The 13,924-nt window shown below is 52.7% G+C and overlaps 5 protein-coding genes across 5 annotated transcripts; 3 read left to right on the top strand and 2 right to left on the bottom strand.

Annotated features, from left to right (window-relative positions):
* Positions 1-1,076: 1,076 nt before the first annotated feature.
* EsH8_V_000816 (uncharacterized protein) lies at positions 1,077-2,204 on the top strand (the record flags this gene model as incomplete). The annotated part of the gene is made up of 1 exon (XM_083273332.1): positions 1,077-2,204. The coding sequence occupies one exon, from the start codon at positions 1,077-1,079 to the stop codon at positions 2,202-2,204; it is 1,128 nt and encodes a 375-aa protein (XP_083126047.1).
* Positions 2,205-2,859: 655 nt separating this feature from the next.
* On the top strand, positions 2,860-4,112 carry EsH8_V_000815 (uncharacterized protein; the record flags this gene model as incomplete). Its single annotated transcript, XM_083273331.1, has 2 exons — positions 2,860-3,361; positions 3,433-4,112. 2 exons carry the CDS (start codon positions 2,860-2,862, stop codon positions 4,110-4,112), a joined length of 1,182 nt encoding a protein of 393 aa, XP_083126046.1.
* A 411-nt stretch (positions 4,113-4,523) lies between these two features.
* Positions 4,524-6,300, bottom strand: EsH8_V_000814 (uncharacterized protein; the record flags this gene model as incomplete). The annotated part of the gene is made up of 3 exons (XM_083273330.1): positions 4,524-5,517; positions 5,571-5,910; positions 5,967-6,300. The coding sequence occupies 3 exons, from the start codon at positions 6,298-6,300 to the stop codon at positions 4,524-4,526; spliced, it is 1,668 nt and encodes a 555-aa protein (XP_083126045.1).
* A 1,590-nt stretch (positions 6,301-7,890) lies between these two features.
* On the bottom strand, positions 7,891-9,598 carry EsH8_V_000813 (putative zinc finger in N-recognin-domain-containing protein; the record flags this gene model as incomplete). Its single annotated transcript, XM_083273329.1, has 3 exons — positions 7,891-9,300; positions 9,355-9,409; positions 9,471-9,598. The coding sequence occupies 3 exons, from the start codon at positions 9,596-9,598 to the stop codon at positions 7,891-7,893; spliced, it is 1,593 nt and encodes a 530-aa protein (XP_083126044.1).
* A 461-nt stretch (positions 9,599-10,059) lies between these two features.
* On the top strand, positions 10,060-12,819 carry EsH8_V_000812 (MCM DNA helicase complex subunit MCM2; the record flags this gene model as incomplete). Its single annotated transcript, XM_083273328.1, has 3 exons — positions 10,060-10,064; positions 10,160-12,503; positions 12,559-12,819. The coding sequence occupies 3 exons, from the start codon at positions 10,060-10,062 to the stop codon at positions 12,817-12,819; spliced, it is 2,610 nt and encodes an 869-aa protein (XP_083126043.1).
* Between the last annotated feature and the right edge of the window lie 1,105 nt (positions 12,820-13,924).

The following is a 13,924-nucleotide window of genomic DNA, read 5'->3' as shown; positions in this document are numbered from 1 at the left end:
ACAGAATCTGGAGCGGTTGGAAAAATAAGTTCTTTCCAGTCTTCAGGAGACATTCGTGGACGTCTTTCTTCGAATCAAGCCTTTGTAAGGTTAGACAAGTTGCATTAATGTAAACCGATGATGCTGAGGGTCTTCTATTTAGCAAAATTCTGGGCGCAACTCAGCTTAGCATTCATGCAGCATTCAAGAAGCGTTCGAGAAGAAAAAGGGCTTCCCTCGATGGTATTGTATAAAGGGATCAGGAAGTTATAGCATGGTTGCAATAATCCCAAACAAGACAGCAAAAGGTTGCATCTACATCCATCGATTCATTGCAAACCTTGATAGACATTTCCCCCCATACCATTGCCGCCATTCCAAAGTCTCGTCAGTCTGTATTAGGGCAGTCACTAGTTCAAAAGTATTCATTAGGCTCATACCCTTAGGCCGTTGCTCGCTTTAAGTGAAATGAGTCCCTGAGGCTGACAACGATATCTCCTTGGTGTTCTTATTTCACAAGAGGGGACGTGTGTCTCCTTTTCGCAACGGATAAGACTCTCGGCCGCCCCAGATCCTTATATCACGACTCCCTGTCGCTCCCACATGAGTATCAGACAAAACGCGAAGAGCATAATCCCAGAGACGTGATCCTTCTTCAACCGTTAGTGAGCTTGGACCGACAAGCGCCCGATACCTCAAGGCAATACTAGGGCACCACGAAGGAGAGCGGCAGCTCCACGTAAAGGTGAATAAAAATAACCCTATATGTGTCTTGCCTCATCTAGGCACATCGAGGCTTCACCATCATCCTCTTTTTCTTCCATTTTTGTCCCAGTCCTGGAAGGTCCCAAACTGGCTGATCTGCCATCTCAACACCAACATTGATCTATTGAAAGAAGCTTCATCAAGTTCGCTCCAGTCGCCTCAATTTTATATTTTGAGCTTCCGCCTTGCCTTTGTTGCTCTTAAGGAGAACAATCTTCACAAGTTGTAAGTTTCATACCGATAAAAGCGTTCCTTTCTCACACCTTTGTCAAGCCGAAGGCATTCAAGCTTTGAGTCTCCTTGTCATCAAGAACATCAAAGACCGTATCAACATGGACCCCCCAGACACCAACAAGAGCGTGAAGCCTGACAATGTATGCCGGATTCTTTGGCCGGTAGTCCAGCCAACGACGAAAACTGCCGACGAAGCAAAGAAGGAGAAGAAAGTTGACGACAACATTCTACAGCTTTCCGTCGCATCAGCTTCGCTTGGATGCGAATCCTTGCCCAAGCCCGAGCCCGAGAATGAAGGATATCCTTCCAATAATGGTCGACCAATCTTGAAACCCGCTTCCCGCTTGGGCAGAACTAACCTTGGTGGCATCAACCACCAAACCAGTGCTTTTTCTCCGGACAAAATCATCCCTTCCAATGGCTTCGCCGACAACTCTCTAGGCATCCTTGGTGGCACCACGGCCCCTGGCGGTTTCTATGATCCGTCTACTCTCATGGGCGGTCGTCCACTGTCAGGCGGCGAGCCGCCCCGGATTAGAAAGGCGCTTCGTCCAGGCATGATCGAGCGACCTGGTTTCAATCTCGATACCAAAAAGTCTAGCCCAGGTACAGGCCACAACCTCAACTTTGATCCCAGTCCTAAGTACTACCTGGCTCGTGGCATGAAGGGAAACTCGACTATCAGCGCCAAGCCCGATTCGCCCACACCTCTTACCAAGCAGCATTCTGAATTCATCGTGGATACTCCTCATAAGCCGTGCTACAAGTCCGAGGAGAGAGCTGTCGCGAAGACTCCTGATCGCCCACGCACCGTCAAGACTGCCCCGCCCAACATGCCCGCCGCTTATACCGACTTCATGGACCTTGACGACTCCCCCTCGTTTCGCCCGCTCCGCCGCCAGATGGAGAGCGTCCGTCTCAGCTCCGGACCCGGATCTCTCAACCGTCCCGTGGAGCAGCCCCTGGGTCCTCGACCCTTATACACCCCTGCCGTTCCGGTCATGCCAAGTACGCCAACGAAGCAGAGCACCAAGTGCAAGAGGGTCCGGGGCGACTTTGAGAAGACCACCTCGCTTTCAGGCAGAGATGTGGCACTGGAGCGCGAGATTCTTGCGATACACGCTGCCACCGTTCAGGAGGATGACGAAGAAGACGAGGAAGACGACGAGGATACGCCCAAGGCGTCAGTTCTGAACCGCCACTTGGAGGTGAACATGGAGGATTGAGTGCGGCCATCGGGTCATGAATAGAATGGGACAGTCTCTCTCATAAATAACATCTGTATTTCGTTTCCTCTGAGTACTACTTCCAGTATCTCAGGCTCTTGGCGTTCGACTCCCCTCGTTCTATGTTGCGTGTGCTGTCTCACCTTGTTATTGCCATTGGGAGCCACTTGGCAGTTCAGAGCAAGGTACGGCGACGAAGATGACATAATTACACAGAAACAATCAAAATCACAGCAAGAAGCACTCTCAGATGCTGTTTAGTAGTTTCGGACTAGTGTTAGTGCTGCAGGAATGAAGGCTGGCTGGTCGTCCCGATTCTATAGCTTCTTGATGCATATGCTCCGTATTGCAAAGTAGCATATGACTAACGCTAGCACCCCTTTTAACATGGATACAGCAATATCACATCCACAAAGTGTCTTGCAGCAACACACCCCCTTCACCCTCCACACCTCCAACCCCAAAGCGGTAACACCTCAAGAGTAATTAAGGTACCTTCCACGAGGCCCCTTCACTCAGATAAGCTCCACCCCGAGTGCTAGTCAATCGTCTCTCGTCCAGCCCGGCTTGTCTTGTCCCCGGCTCACATCCGGGAAGCCCATCTCACAGCTGCCCGCCAGTTGCAACCACCCCAGAGTGGCAGAGATCGAGTGTCATGAACTTTCCCACTTCATCAACCAACGATTTCTCCTTCAACCCCAACCCCAACTCCAACAACCACCACAACCAACAGCAGCAGCAGCAGCACTACCCCCAGCAGCAGGTTCATATCTCCTCCCGCCAACTGCAGCTGCAACAACAGCAACACCCATTGCCGCCGCCGCCGTCGCCTCCGTCGGCATCATCTGCCACCGCGCAATCCCTCTCAGCCGCCCAACAAGCCCTCGCACACGCACAATACCAGCAACTTGCCCTCATGAACGGAATGAACGGCGGCAACGTTCCCAATGGCATGGGCGGCATGCCCACGCCAGCCGGCCAACAGGCTGAGCTTAATTACATATACGGCATGGTGGAGGACCTTAGCCGACAGCTTGCAGAGAACCGCCGCGTCACTGAAGACATTGTCTCCGGACTTGGCAGAGTGCGCAGTCGCGCGAGAACACAAGGGATGAGCAATGAGGACTTGATTCACGGTTCTTCTGATGACATTTACGGTACGTTGGAGCGCATCAGGACGCCTTGCCCTCCTTCAAATGCTTCCTGCCACATGCTGACGTACCTTCAGCTCAAGAACGGAACCTCGATACTTTAATATCCATCCTGTCCGAGTCGCTCGAAAAAGCAAAATACAGCCGCGACGCCAACGCGACCCTCCTCGCCCAATACGCGACTGCCCTTGCCGCAATGCTGAAGCAATTCCACGAATACAAAGCAAAACACGTCACAGACGTCGCCTCGTGGCACCGCTCCTACCGCTCCCAGCTCGCTGAAGCGCGCGCCGAGAATAGCAGACTCCGAGAACAGATTTGGGAGATGCAGGAGCGGGCGGGGAAGGCAAACGACCTGCTGCGCACCTTCCGTCGCAAGTACGACGAGGACGAGTCGAGGTGGGACCGTCGCGTTGAGGAGGTTGCCGCGCGCCAGGAGCTCCGGTTCTGGAAGAGGATGGCGATGCCCGATGTCAGCGATGAGGACCCCTGCTGGAGTGACGATGACGATCTCATCGATTCCGCAGAGAAGGAACGTCTTATGGAGATGGAGAAGAGGGCTGCCCAGGAGCAACTCGCTGGGAGCCAGCAGATGGGCGACGAATATTCGCGCCCGCAGTCACCAGAATCTAGCATGATGGGCGGTGTCCCCATGCAGAGAGATCTTGGCATTCCCATGGGCATGCCTACGGGCACACCCGTGCCGCCTCCACGACCCTCGAGCGCGACTTCAAGTACCGGCTCCTCTGGACAGTGAAGTAATGCGGCATTTGTGAATTTCCGAGGCATGCAATTAGGGACAAAGGGCGCAACAATCATCTCGGATTAAAAATCATCGGCGTTGGGTACTGGATCTGGGAGAGAGGGGTGCTTGAGAATGAGCGATCGCATTATACCTCATGTTGCATTTTGCCATGCAATCGTTTTGCCTCTGGCCATTATTGTCACGAACGTCTTAATGACTTGCTGGAACGAAATGAATATTTTAGTGAGCCTACCCGTATGAAACATTCCTATGATTACAGTATTATGAAGCAGGCCGCAGCCCTTTTCCTCGGCTCAACGCATTGTGGCATCACCTAGTAATCACAACTGCCAACCACAATGAGGGTGTTGTGGGACATGAAGCATTAAACCACACCCCCCTCCCGTTATTATTTCGCGACTATCACTGCTTCTTGATGACGACAAGAGTGGGCTGTCCAAGCTCGTCAGGACAGGTGCTGTCGGCATGGAGGCGGATGCCCGTACGCACGTCCACCTGCTCCAGAGGAATAAGGACAGGGTTCAGCACCTTCTTGAACTTGGACTGCCAGACGCGGTAGCCGAAGTACAAAAAGATCGGAATCAAAGTGCCGATGTTGTCGCGGACGATGGCTTGCCCACCATGACCGCTGACAGGCCAAATCGCTGTGAGCACATTTGCAAGCAGCCCCGTGATGCAGACAACCACCCCGACCCAGGCGCCCCAAGTCCCAAAGGGGCTGCTCCAAAGAAGCGTCTTGATGCCATAGCCCTGAGCTGCCCAGGCTTTGCGGAAGCGAATGTGACTGACACAGATTGAGCCCCAGGTGTAGTAGTTGCTAGCCCCCGAAAGGCTCAACAGCCAGTCAAAGATTGCGCCGCCGCCGGGTGCCAGGTTGACAAAGGCCAAAAGACCAAAAATGAAGGTAATGAAGAAGGCATACACCGGCACGCCCCACCTGACCTTGGAACCCCAGCGAGGGCCCATGCCCTTCTCACAAAGAGCTTGGAAAGCTCGGCTGGCGGCGAAGATACTAGTGTTGGCCATCGATACGATTGCTACCACGATCAAGGCGTTGAAGAAACTCGGGAGATGCTGGATGCCGGCGAGTTGGGCGGCCAGCGTGAACGGGCTGTACGTGGCACCGTGTCCGGTGGAAGCCAGGTCGGGGTTGTCGGACGGTACGACGAAACCGAGCAAAAGGAGCGAGATGACGTAGAAGAAGAAGATGCGGGCGAAGACAATCTTGGTAGCCAGAGGCAGCGCCTTTTGGGGATTTTTGCACTCGGCCGCTGTCAAGCCCAGAAGCTCCGTGCCTCCGTACGACATGCCGGCCGTTCGAAAAACCAAGAGGAAACCGGAAATCCCATTCTTCACGGCGCCGGGGTCGTGCCAAAACTTGGCTCCTGTTCCGTTCCTGGGGCAAGTCAGCATTGATCAGTCGGTGTGGCCAGGGGTTCAAAAACTGACCGCGGATCCGAGGGAACGGCCCCAGTGATGATGAAAATGGCGACAAAGATGAAGACGGTGATAGCAACAGCCTTGCCGATTCCAAAGGCATGTTCAATCTCGCCAAACCATTTAGATCCTAGGAACGAGGTGCCCGTCAGGACGAAGAGTATGGGTGTTATCACATAAGCCGGCTGCAGGTCCGGCACCCAGTACTTGATCTGGGCTGCAATGACCGTGAGCTCAAATGGGAAAACAATGAGCCAGTTGAAAACGAAGTTCCAGCCCATGGCAAAACCCCACGGCTCCGAGATCATGCGTCTCGAGTAGTCGTAGAAGGCGCCGGCAACGGGATACGCAGCTATCAAATACAGTTAGCACCGCACCAGAGACGATTTACTAGGAAAGATGATTTACCCGCAAGTTCCCCCAGACAGCCCATGGTGCAAGTAACGCCAAGCCCGACAATGGCAAAGTTGAGGACAAGACTTAGAGGTCCGCCGGAGCTGAGAGCCGCGCCAGAACCGACGAAGAGACCTGCGCCGATGGAGCCGCCCAAGGCCATAAATATCATGTGCCGAATACTAATGTTTCGTTCGAGCTTGTCCGCCTCAGCGATGACTGCTTCAGCAGGTACCGCCTCGACACTGCTCCCCCCACTGGGTGTACGCAAGGGATTCATGACTGGTTTAGCCTCGATGCTTGTTGACTTCTCGCCCTTGTCGGCGTCACGCGAGAATAGGGATGGCATATTGGCACAGAAGAGGGAGGACCGGTGAGAGGAAATAAGAAACGGGGGCAGATGGGGATGGATGTGAGCGGAATAATCCACATACACCCCAGGAACAGAAGGGTTCGAAGGTTTATATAGCCATGGATTTGGCTGAGAGAAGTCGTGGCTTTGAGGGGAAACTCTGGGGTATGTATCTTCCAATTGGGAGCACCGTAGATTCGTCTTTTTTTTTTTGGTGGTTTACGATAAGACAGCGCGTACGTGGCGAGATATAACTGACAGTTCGAATAGGAGAGCGACTAGATAGTATCTATCTATATCGATTGTAACTCTGCTACTCTTTTCTCATTTCAACGTCACAGTTGGTCTCTTTCACTGTCTGTCTTGTGCCCTGAAAGTAATGTTACAGGATAGCAGAGAGAAGAGCGAGCAGGGCGGAGAGTAAAAACCAGCGTCCAGCATGTCAGTGAGAAGATACGGATCAACATGCCATAGGAACTAAGGTTTCATAAGGTTCAGAAAGTATGTCATGGCTCTCTCTTGTTCATCTTCGTACCAATTCTGGGGTATGCCCAGACGTCCAGGTTCTCACGCTATCCGTGGATGGTAATAATCCACATAATTTTGCCGGTAATTTTGATCATAGACGAAGTCAACTTTTATACGAGAGAATTCAGAAGATGATGGGACTGGTGCTCTCACAAGTGTTAGAATGTGCCCACATGCGCTCAGACAAATACCAAGCATTGATAACAGCGGCGACAGAGTCTCAACAACATCTTGTTCCACGGAGCCTTTATATATGCACATAGTCGTCCCACCAAACACATACGATGAGACCATTCGGACGTGAAATCACATCAACAGCGCGAGTAAAGTGTAACTGGATGGCAGCACAGTTACGATACCGTCAGGGTTGATACGACCCGGATGTAAAACAGCACCATATGAAATCCTACCCTGGAAAGATAGCTTATCGCACCACGAGCAAGTAAACGGGACGTCTGCCATTTCCGGATAGACTTTAATTCTCCTCGACGCTGGAACAACTCGAATTTGATGACATTCATGTAGAACCTGGACGGTTTGGCCAGATTAGAGTTGTCGTATGGATGGGGACCTATGCAACCCGGTCGCGTTTGGCGCAACCGTGGATGGTGTCAGGCGCACGGCATGCGCCACGAGCGGGCATAAGTGCAATAATTGGACGGTGCCCGCCAGTCTGTGACATTTAAGGTTGAATCCGAACTTGTTGTATCTTGACCTCGACCCAAGGAATACTCATACGAAGCCCTTATCGGTGAACAAAGTGAACAGGATCACCAAAACCACAATGAGCAATGTCGAGCGGCCCAATTCTCAAGGTCACATGATAAATAAAAGTCAATTTGTAGAGCCAAATGTGCTCAGCTTCCCAGCGAGCCTGACCGCAAGCCCGGCAATCCCAATAACTTCATCACCCCATAACCGTTTATGGCAAGGCCTTGCCCGGTGACATCAGTCCTGCCTTTGCCAACTTAACCCACCATTCATAATATTGTACAAAGCACAAACCTAAACCCGACGGAAACGGACCAGCCCATTGTAGAACCAGATATACGCGGAGACTCAATATCCACTCTGCTCTCGACGGTGGCCATCCTCATCGTCTTTCGAATTATTGGCCGCCTCTCCAGCGTCCTGGATGGCCTGCTCATCACCTCTGAGCTTGGCAAAGTAAGACTTGATGTCTTCTGCACCAATCGCTTGGCCGCTCTCTGCAAATTGCTGGAAGAAGGGCTTTAGCTGCTCCTTGAGATGGTTGTAAGCCATGACGCCTTCGATCGCCCGGACGCGGTCGACGTTGCGCAAAGCACTCTCGCCGCGCTCAAGAATGCTGCCGCTGCCATTAGTCGAGCCGCCGTGCTCCGAGTTCCCGCCATCTGACAGCGGGGGCTCGTACGTCTCCTCTTCCTCCAGCAGCTGTGGATGAGGATCCAGATTGGGGTAGCACGATGAGCAGCGGCAGATGTTCTCCCGGAAGTCCTCTTTCATAAAGAGTGAGAAGTCTCCCTCCGGTGGCGATGGGAGTGCAGCCCACTTGCAAGCAGTCGAGTTTGCCTTTTCCTCATCCTTGACTTCTGACGCTTTGCCTTCAGGCTGGGCTTGATCCCCGGATGCTTCAGAGTCGCTCTTCAGTCGCTTAGCCTCCGATTCAGCAGCGTCATCTTCCGCTTTCCGTTTCTTAGTTGTGTCCTCGGAGTTCGATACATCTCCTGTCTTTTGGCTTGAGAAAACGGCGGGCAGGAACCCCTTGGCTCCAGCGTATTTCTTGATCCATGGGTTGGAATTGATGCACTTGTAGCAAAGGAATGCCTCGAAATCATCTTCTCCTGGGAAGCCGGATGGCATTGGCGGATCCTCGTCCTCGTCCTCATCCTCTTTGTCGTCGACGGCTGCTGACTCTTCTGTCGGGCGCGCTTCTACATTCTCTGAAATTGTAGACAGAATTGTAGTCTCCGTGGAATCCTCCTTGGCTTTAGTCTTCGCTTCCTTCTTCATGCCCTCGAACCAGTTGGGACCTAATCCAACCAAGCAACCGGGATGGTACCAGTCTTCGCCGCAGCCACCAGTCTCGGCCGTGCCCAAGCCCAAACACTGAAACATGGTGCCCTTCTGCTGGAAAGGATCGTAATCACATTCGCACGCACAAAACCTGTTTCTGAAGTTCTGGTTGTACTTGTTGTTCGCGTCTGGCTCCTCTGAGTGCACGCCGCCCTTGGTATTGGTGGCGGAATTGATTCGCAGACTGCATGGGCTGGTTGATGGGTATCGAGTGGTACCGCAGTCGCAGGTGAAATTTCTCTTGGTGAAGATCTCGACGAGCGTGTGTTCGCCGTGGCATTGAACCGAGCAGGCATAGCAGACACCAGCTCCATTGTAGGGGTCCTTCGGGTTCGCGGGCGGGGGATTGCACGTAAGGCAGGCGAAGACGCTCTGTCGAAGAGATCCAAGAATCTTGGTGCAGCTCTCTATGCTCTATGAATAGTTAGGTGGTGATCATGTGGATAGATGAAGTGCGACAAGACGAACGTATGGAAGGGCTTCGCGCGCGTCGGCTTCCAATTGCATTTGGTCTCGAATGAATCTATTTTGCAAATATGGTTAGCTCAACATCGAAATCCGATGATTATTGTATAATGACGCACTCAGCAGCTGTTTGAGAATCGTTGGATTTGTGCGACGAAAAGCTTTCGCTGCGCGTTTGCTTCGGACCGGCGGCCGCGACATCAGCGTCGCTAGACACAGCTGGTGGTGGAGGTGGATCCATTGGCATCGCGACAAGGGATAGCGTTGCGCCGATTATGAGTGATGGAAAAAACGTCGGTTGTGATATCTACCTTGCTGGTTACAGAGGGAAAATATGGTACAGGAACAAAGTCGTTGAGCAAGGAATTTGCAAGTCTCCAGCAGTAATATCGAGATGTCAGGTCGCGTTGGGGAAGTACGTCAGATACGTACCTCAGCTTCCACCTTCCCTTGCAGCTGCCCACAATTGCCCATTTACGCGTCGACCACTTTAGGCAAGGTGCCACTTTACGCGCTCACCCCTGACGCGCTTCCCCCTGGAGACGCGGATGGGGCACTTCTCTAATTTCACATTCCTTGCCCCCCTCCTCACTCCATTTCTGCATCCCCTCTCCTTCACACCCGCTCTCGACGATTTCGTCGCAAACTTTTGCAACCCGAGAAGAGGATCAAATTCACTGGACATAATACCTTCTGCAAGTCGCAATCATGAGGTAAGGATTCTGAAGCCCTACACTTTTCATATACACGAGTCGCTCCACCTCCACTGGGATGCACAAAAATGGCTTAGCACTAACCGCCGATTCAGTTCACCTCTCAGGAACAGCTTCAGCTCCGCCAACAGAGGGGCGCCCACACGATCGAGCCGCAAACGTGGTCGCACAAACGGCGACGATGGATCATCAATTGCTCCAGGTTCCAGTCCCATGCCCTCATCCCCCCCTGCGCCGTTCATTGCACACGGTGGTGACGACGATGAGGACATCGAAGATGAGGCTGAGATCCAAGACGACTTGGATGACATGGATGAGGCCGCCGAAGACGATGTAGACCTTTTCCGGGAGGGTTTCGAGCAAGACTACAGAGCCAAAGAAGATGATGGATATGAAGGCATTGACATTGACGACGAGGGCGAATTCCAGGACATGGACCTTGCTGCGAGAAGGAGACTTGAAGCCCAGCTTAACCGCAGAGACAGAGAGGTTGCTCGCCGACAAAGAACTCCCGCCGCTTTTCTCCCTGGCGAAGATGATGAAGGCGACATCGATCTCTCCGCCCAGCCTCGACGTCGGCGCCACCACTACGATGAAGACCCGGATGAGGACATGGACGCCGATATTATGGAAGAGGAGCTTTCTTTGGAGGCTCTGCAAGATGTCAAGGCGGCCAGTCTGACTGAATGGGTGTCTCAGCCATTTGTGCAACGCACTATCAAGAGAGAGTTCAAGGCTTTCCTGACAGAATACACCGATGAACACGGCTCCTCAGTCTACGGAAACCGCATTCGGACCCTCGGTGAGATCAACGCTGAGTCTCTCGAGGTTTCTTACGATCACCTTTCTACCTCCAAGGCTATTCTTGCCTACTTCTTGGCCAACGCACCGTCCGAAATTCTTCAGCTCTTCGATGAAGTCGCAATGGACGTTGTGCTTCTTCACTACCCAGACTACGAGCGCATCCACTCCGAGATTCATGTTCGCATTTTCGACCTGCCCGTTCACTACACCTTGAGACAACTTCGCCAATCACACCTGAACTGCCTGGTGCGCGTTAGTGGTGTTGTGACGAAGAGAACTGGCGTCTTCCCTCAGCTGAAATATGTCAAGTTTGATTGCACCAAGTGCGGTATCACTCTTGGACCTTTCCAACAGGAATCAAACGTTGAAGTCAAGATTTCATACTGTCAGGCCTGCCAGTCGCGAGGACCGTTCACGCTCAACTCGGAGAAGACGGTGTACCGTAACTACCAGAAGCTCACCCTTCAGGAGTCTCCCGGTACGGTTCCGGCCGGTCGCTTGCCTCGGCACAGAGATGTTATCCTCCTTTGGGACCTCATCGACAAGGCTAAGCCCGGAGAAGAGATTGAAGTGACTGGTGTTTACCGAAACAATTACGATGCTCAGCTGAACAACAGGAACGGGTTCCCTGTCTTCGCCACAATTCTCGAAGCCAACAACGTAATCAAGTCTCACGACCAACTGGCAGGTTTCCGCATGACGGAGGAAGATGAGAATGAGATTCGCAAACTTTCTCGCGAGCCTGGCGTCATCGAAAAAATCATCAACTCTATCGCGCCAAGCATCTACGGTCACACAGATATCAAGACGGCTGTAGCGCTTTCGTTGTTTGGCGGCGTTGCCAAGGTGGGGAGGGGCGCTCACCAGGTCCGTGGTGACATCAATGTCCTGCTTCTGGGTGATCCTGGTACCGCCAAGTCTCAAGTTCTCAAGTACGTCGAGAAGACGGCTCACCGGGCCGTATTCGCAACGGGCCAGGGAGCCAGTGCTGTCGGTTTGACAGCTAGCGTACGGCGAGACCCCCTTACCAGCGAGTGGACTCTCGAAGGCGGTGCCCTGGTGCTTGCCGACAAAGGCACTTGCCTGATTGACGAATTCGACAAGATGAACGATCAGGACCGGACGTCGATCCACGAAGCCATGGAGCAGCAGACCATTTCCATTTCCAAGGCCGGTATCGTCACAACCCTCCAGGCTCGCTGCGGTATCATTGCTGCGGCAAACCCGATCGGCGGGCGGTATAACTCGACAATTCCCTTCTCTGCAAACGTCGAACTCACCGAGCCCATTCTTTCTCGTTTCGACATCTTGTGCGTCGTCCGGGATACTGTGGAGCCTGCGGAAGATGAGCGTCTTGCTCGATTCATTGTCGGCTCGCATAGTCGCAGCCACCCTTCGTCGTCGCAGCCAGCCGAGGATTCAATGGAGGTCGAACACGAGTCAGAAAACCAAGACACACAAGGCGATTCCCAGAGGAAGGAGGGCGAGATTCCTCAGGAGCTCCTCCGCAAGTACATCTTGTATGCGCGTGATCGCGTCAGCCCGAAGTTGTACAATATGGACGAGGACAAGGTTGCGCGTCTGTTCGCCGATATGAGGAGGGAGTCGCTGGCAACTGGCGCGTACCCCATCACGGTAAGATTTCTCCAGGCGCTCGTCTATGATATTAAACATGCTGATTATTTTATAGGTGCGACATCTGGAGGCCATCATCCGCATTAGCGAAGCCTTCGCGAAAATGAGACTTTCGGAGTACTGCAAGACGGAAGACATCGATAGAGCTATCGCTGTGACGGTCGAGAGTTTCGTCGGTAGCCAGAAGGTCAGCTGCAAGAAGGCACTGGCACGGGCATTCGCCAAGTACACCTTGAACAAACCGGGCGGAAACTCGCAAAGAAGGGCTGGGGCTGCCAGCCAGGGGTCGAGACGAACAGGCGCAGTGCGAGCATGAGCGAGGACTATTCGAGAGCTATGATTCTTTGTGTGTATTACGACTGGGGCGGGAATTTCATGTGCTGGCAAAAAAGGCTGGCGGCGATGGGCGCAGAGGCGAAGCGCGTATGCCTAGAACGGATGTTTGATAGATATCAGGGTAATGTGAACAATGGCCACTTTTTGGTTGCAATGCATGCCGACCAGAATGAGCGAATCTTTAACAGAGTGTAGTTCCACCACAATGCTTAGTCTGTTGGAAGATGAAATGGAACGAAAGGGGCTGGTTCTCCGGCGATGGGTAGTCATGCTGCAATCACGGTGGTGCGCAATGACGGTGGAGCGACAAAAAGGAACGGATGAAGCGCCTCAACCAGAACACCGTGGGAGCTAACTGGTAAGCATTAGGCTGGACTGTTCTGTTCCGCCACGATGGAACGGCCAAATTTAGAAGCCATCAGGAGGATGCGGGTGGTGATGTGTATGTTGGGGAGCTTGAGAGACGCTACAGTCACACAGCCTCCGCGGATCTACGCCTAGGTAGGCTGCAGCAGTTCCTTCAAAATTAGCTGCGCGGCCCCCACACGTTGAAGAGAATCCTGCCGGGAGGAAGAAAACGAACGGCGTCTCGACTCTGATGTGGATTTTCAATGGTCGAGTCTAAAGTAGGGATGCATACCTCACCGGTATATTTCCTCTTGGAAACATGTTTTGCTAAAACCTCGTCTCTTCCCTCAAGTGTCTACACTTTACGTTTGCGCTTCACTACGAACGCATTAGCCTCCTCTGAACAGTTATTCAGTTTTTGGGGGGGGGTTTTATTCTATTTATTTTAGGCTCTCTCTTGAGTGGATGATTCTAACAGCGTCTGACGAATGAAGCCAAGACATGATTTCACTACGCGACCCGATCAACTGCCACTCATTCATTGTTGCCTGCAACCGATGCTTAATCTAAATCTTAATGGCCTCCAGCCACTTTTCACAGCCCGGTAACGCTTTCCTTACTTCCTCGATGCGCCCTCTCCGCAGATCCCCACACCAACGTCAGTTTAGTAGATGAAAGCAAGTCTATTCCTTCTGTAGGCTGCAAGGAGCCCATGCGGATCATACCCACTATAGACT

Source organism: Colletotrichum jinshuiense, chromosome 5, assembly GCF_051148585.1.
Source record: "Colletotrichum jinshuiense chromosome 5, complete sequence".
NCBI lineage: Eukaryota > Fungi > Ascomycota > Sordariomycetes > Glomerellales > Glomerellaceae > Colletotrichum > Colletotrichum jinshuiense.
Note: the sequence above shows the minus strand (reverse complement) of the source record. Positions and strands in the feature narration are given on the sequence as shown.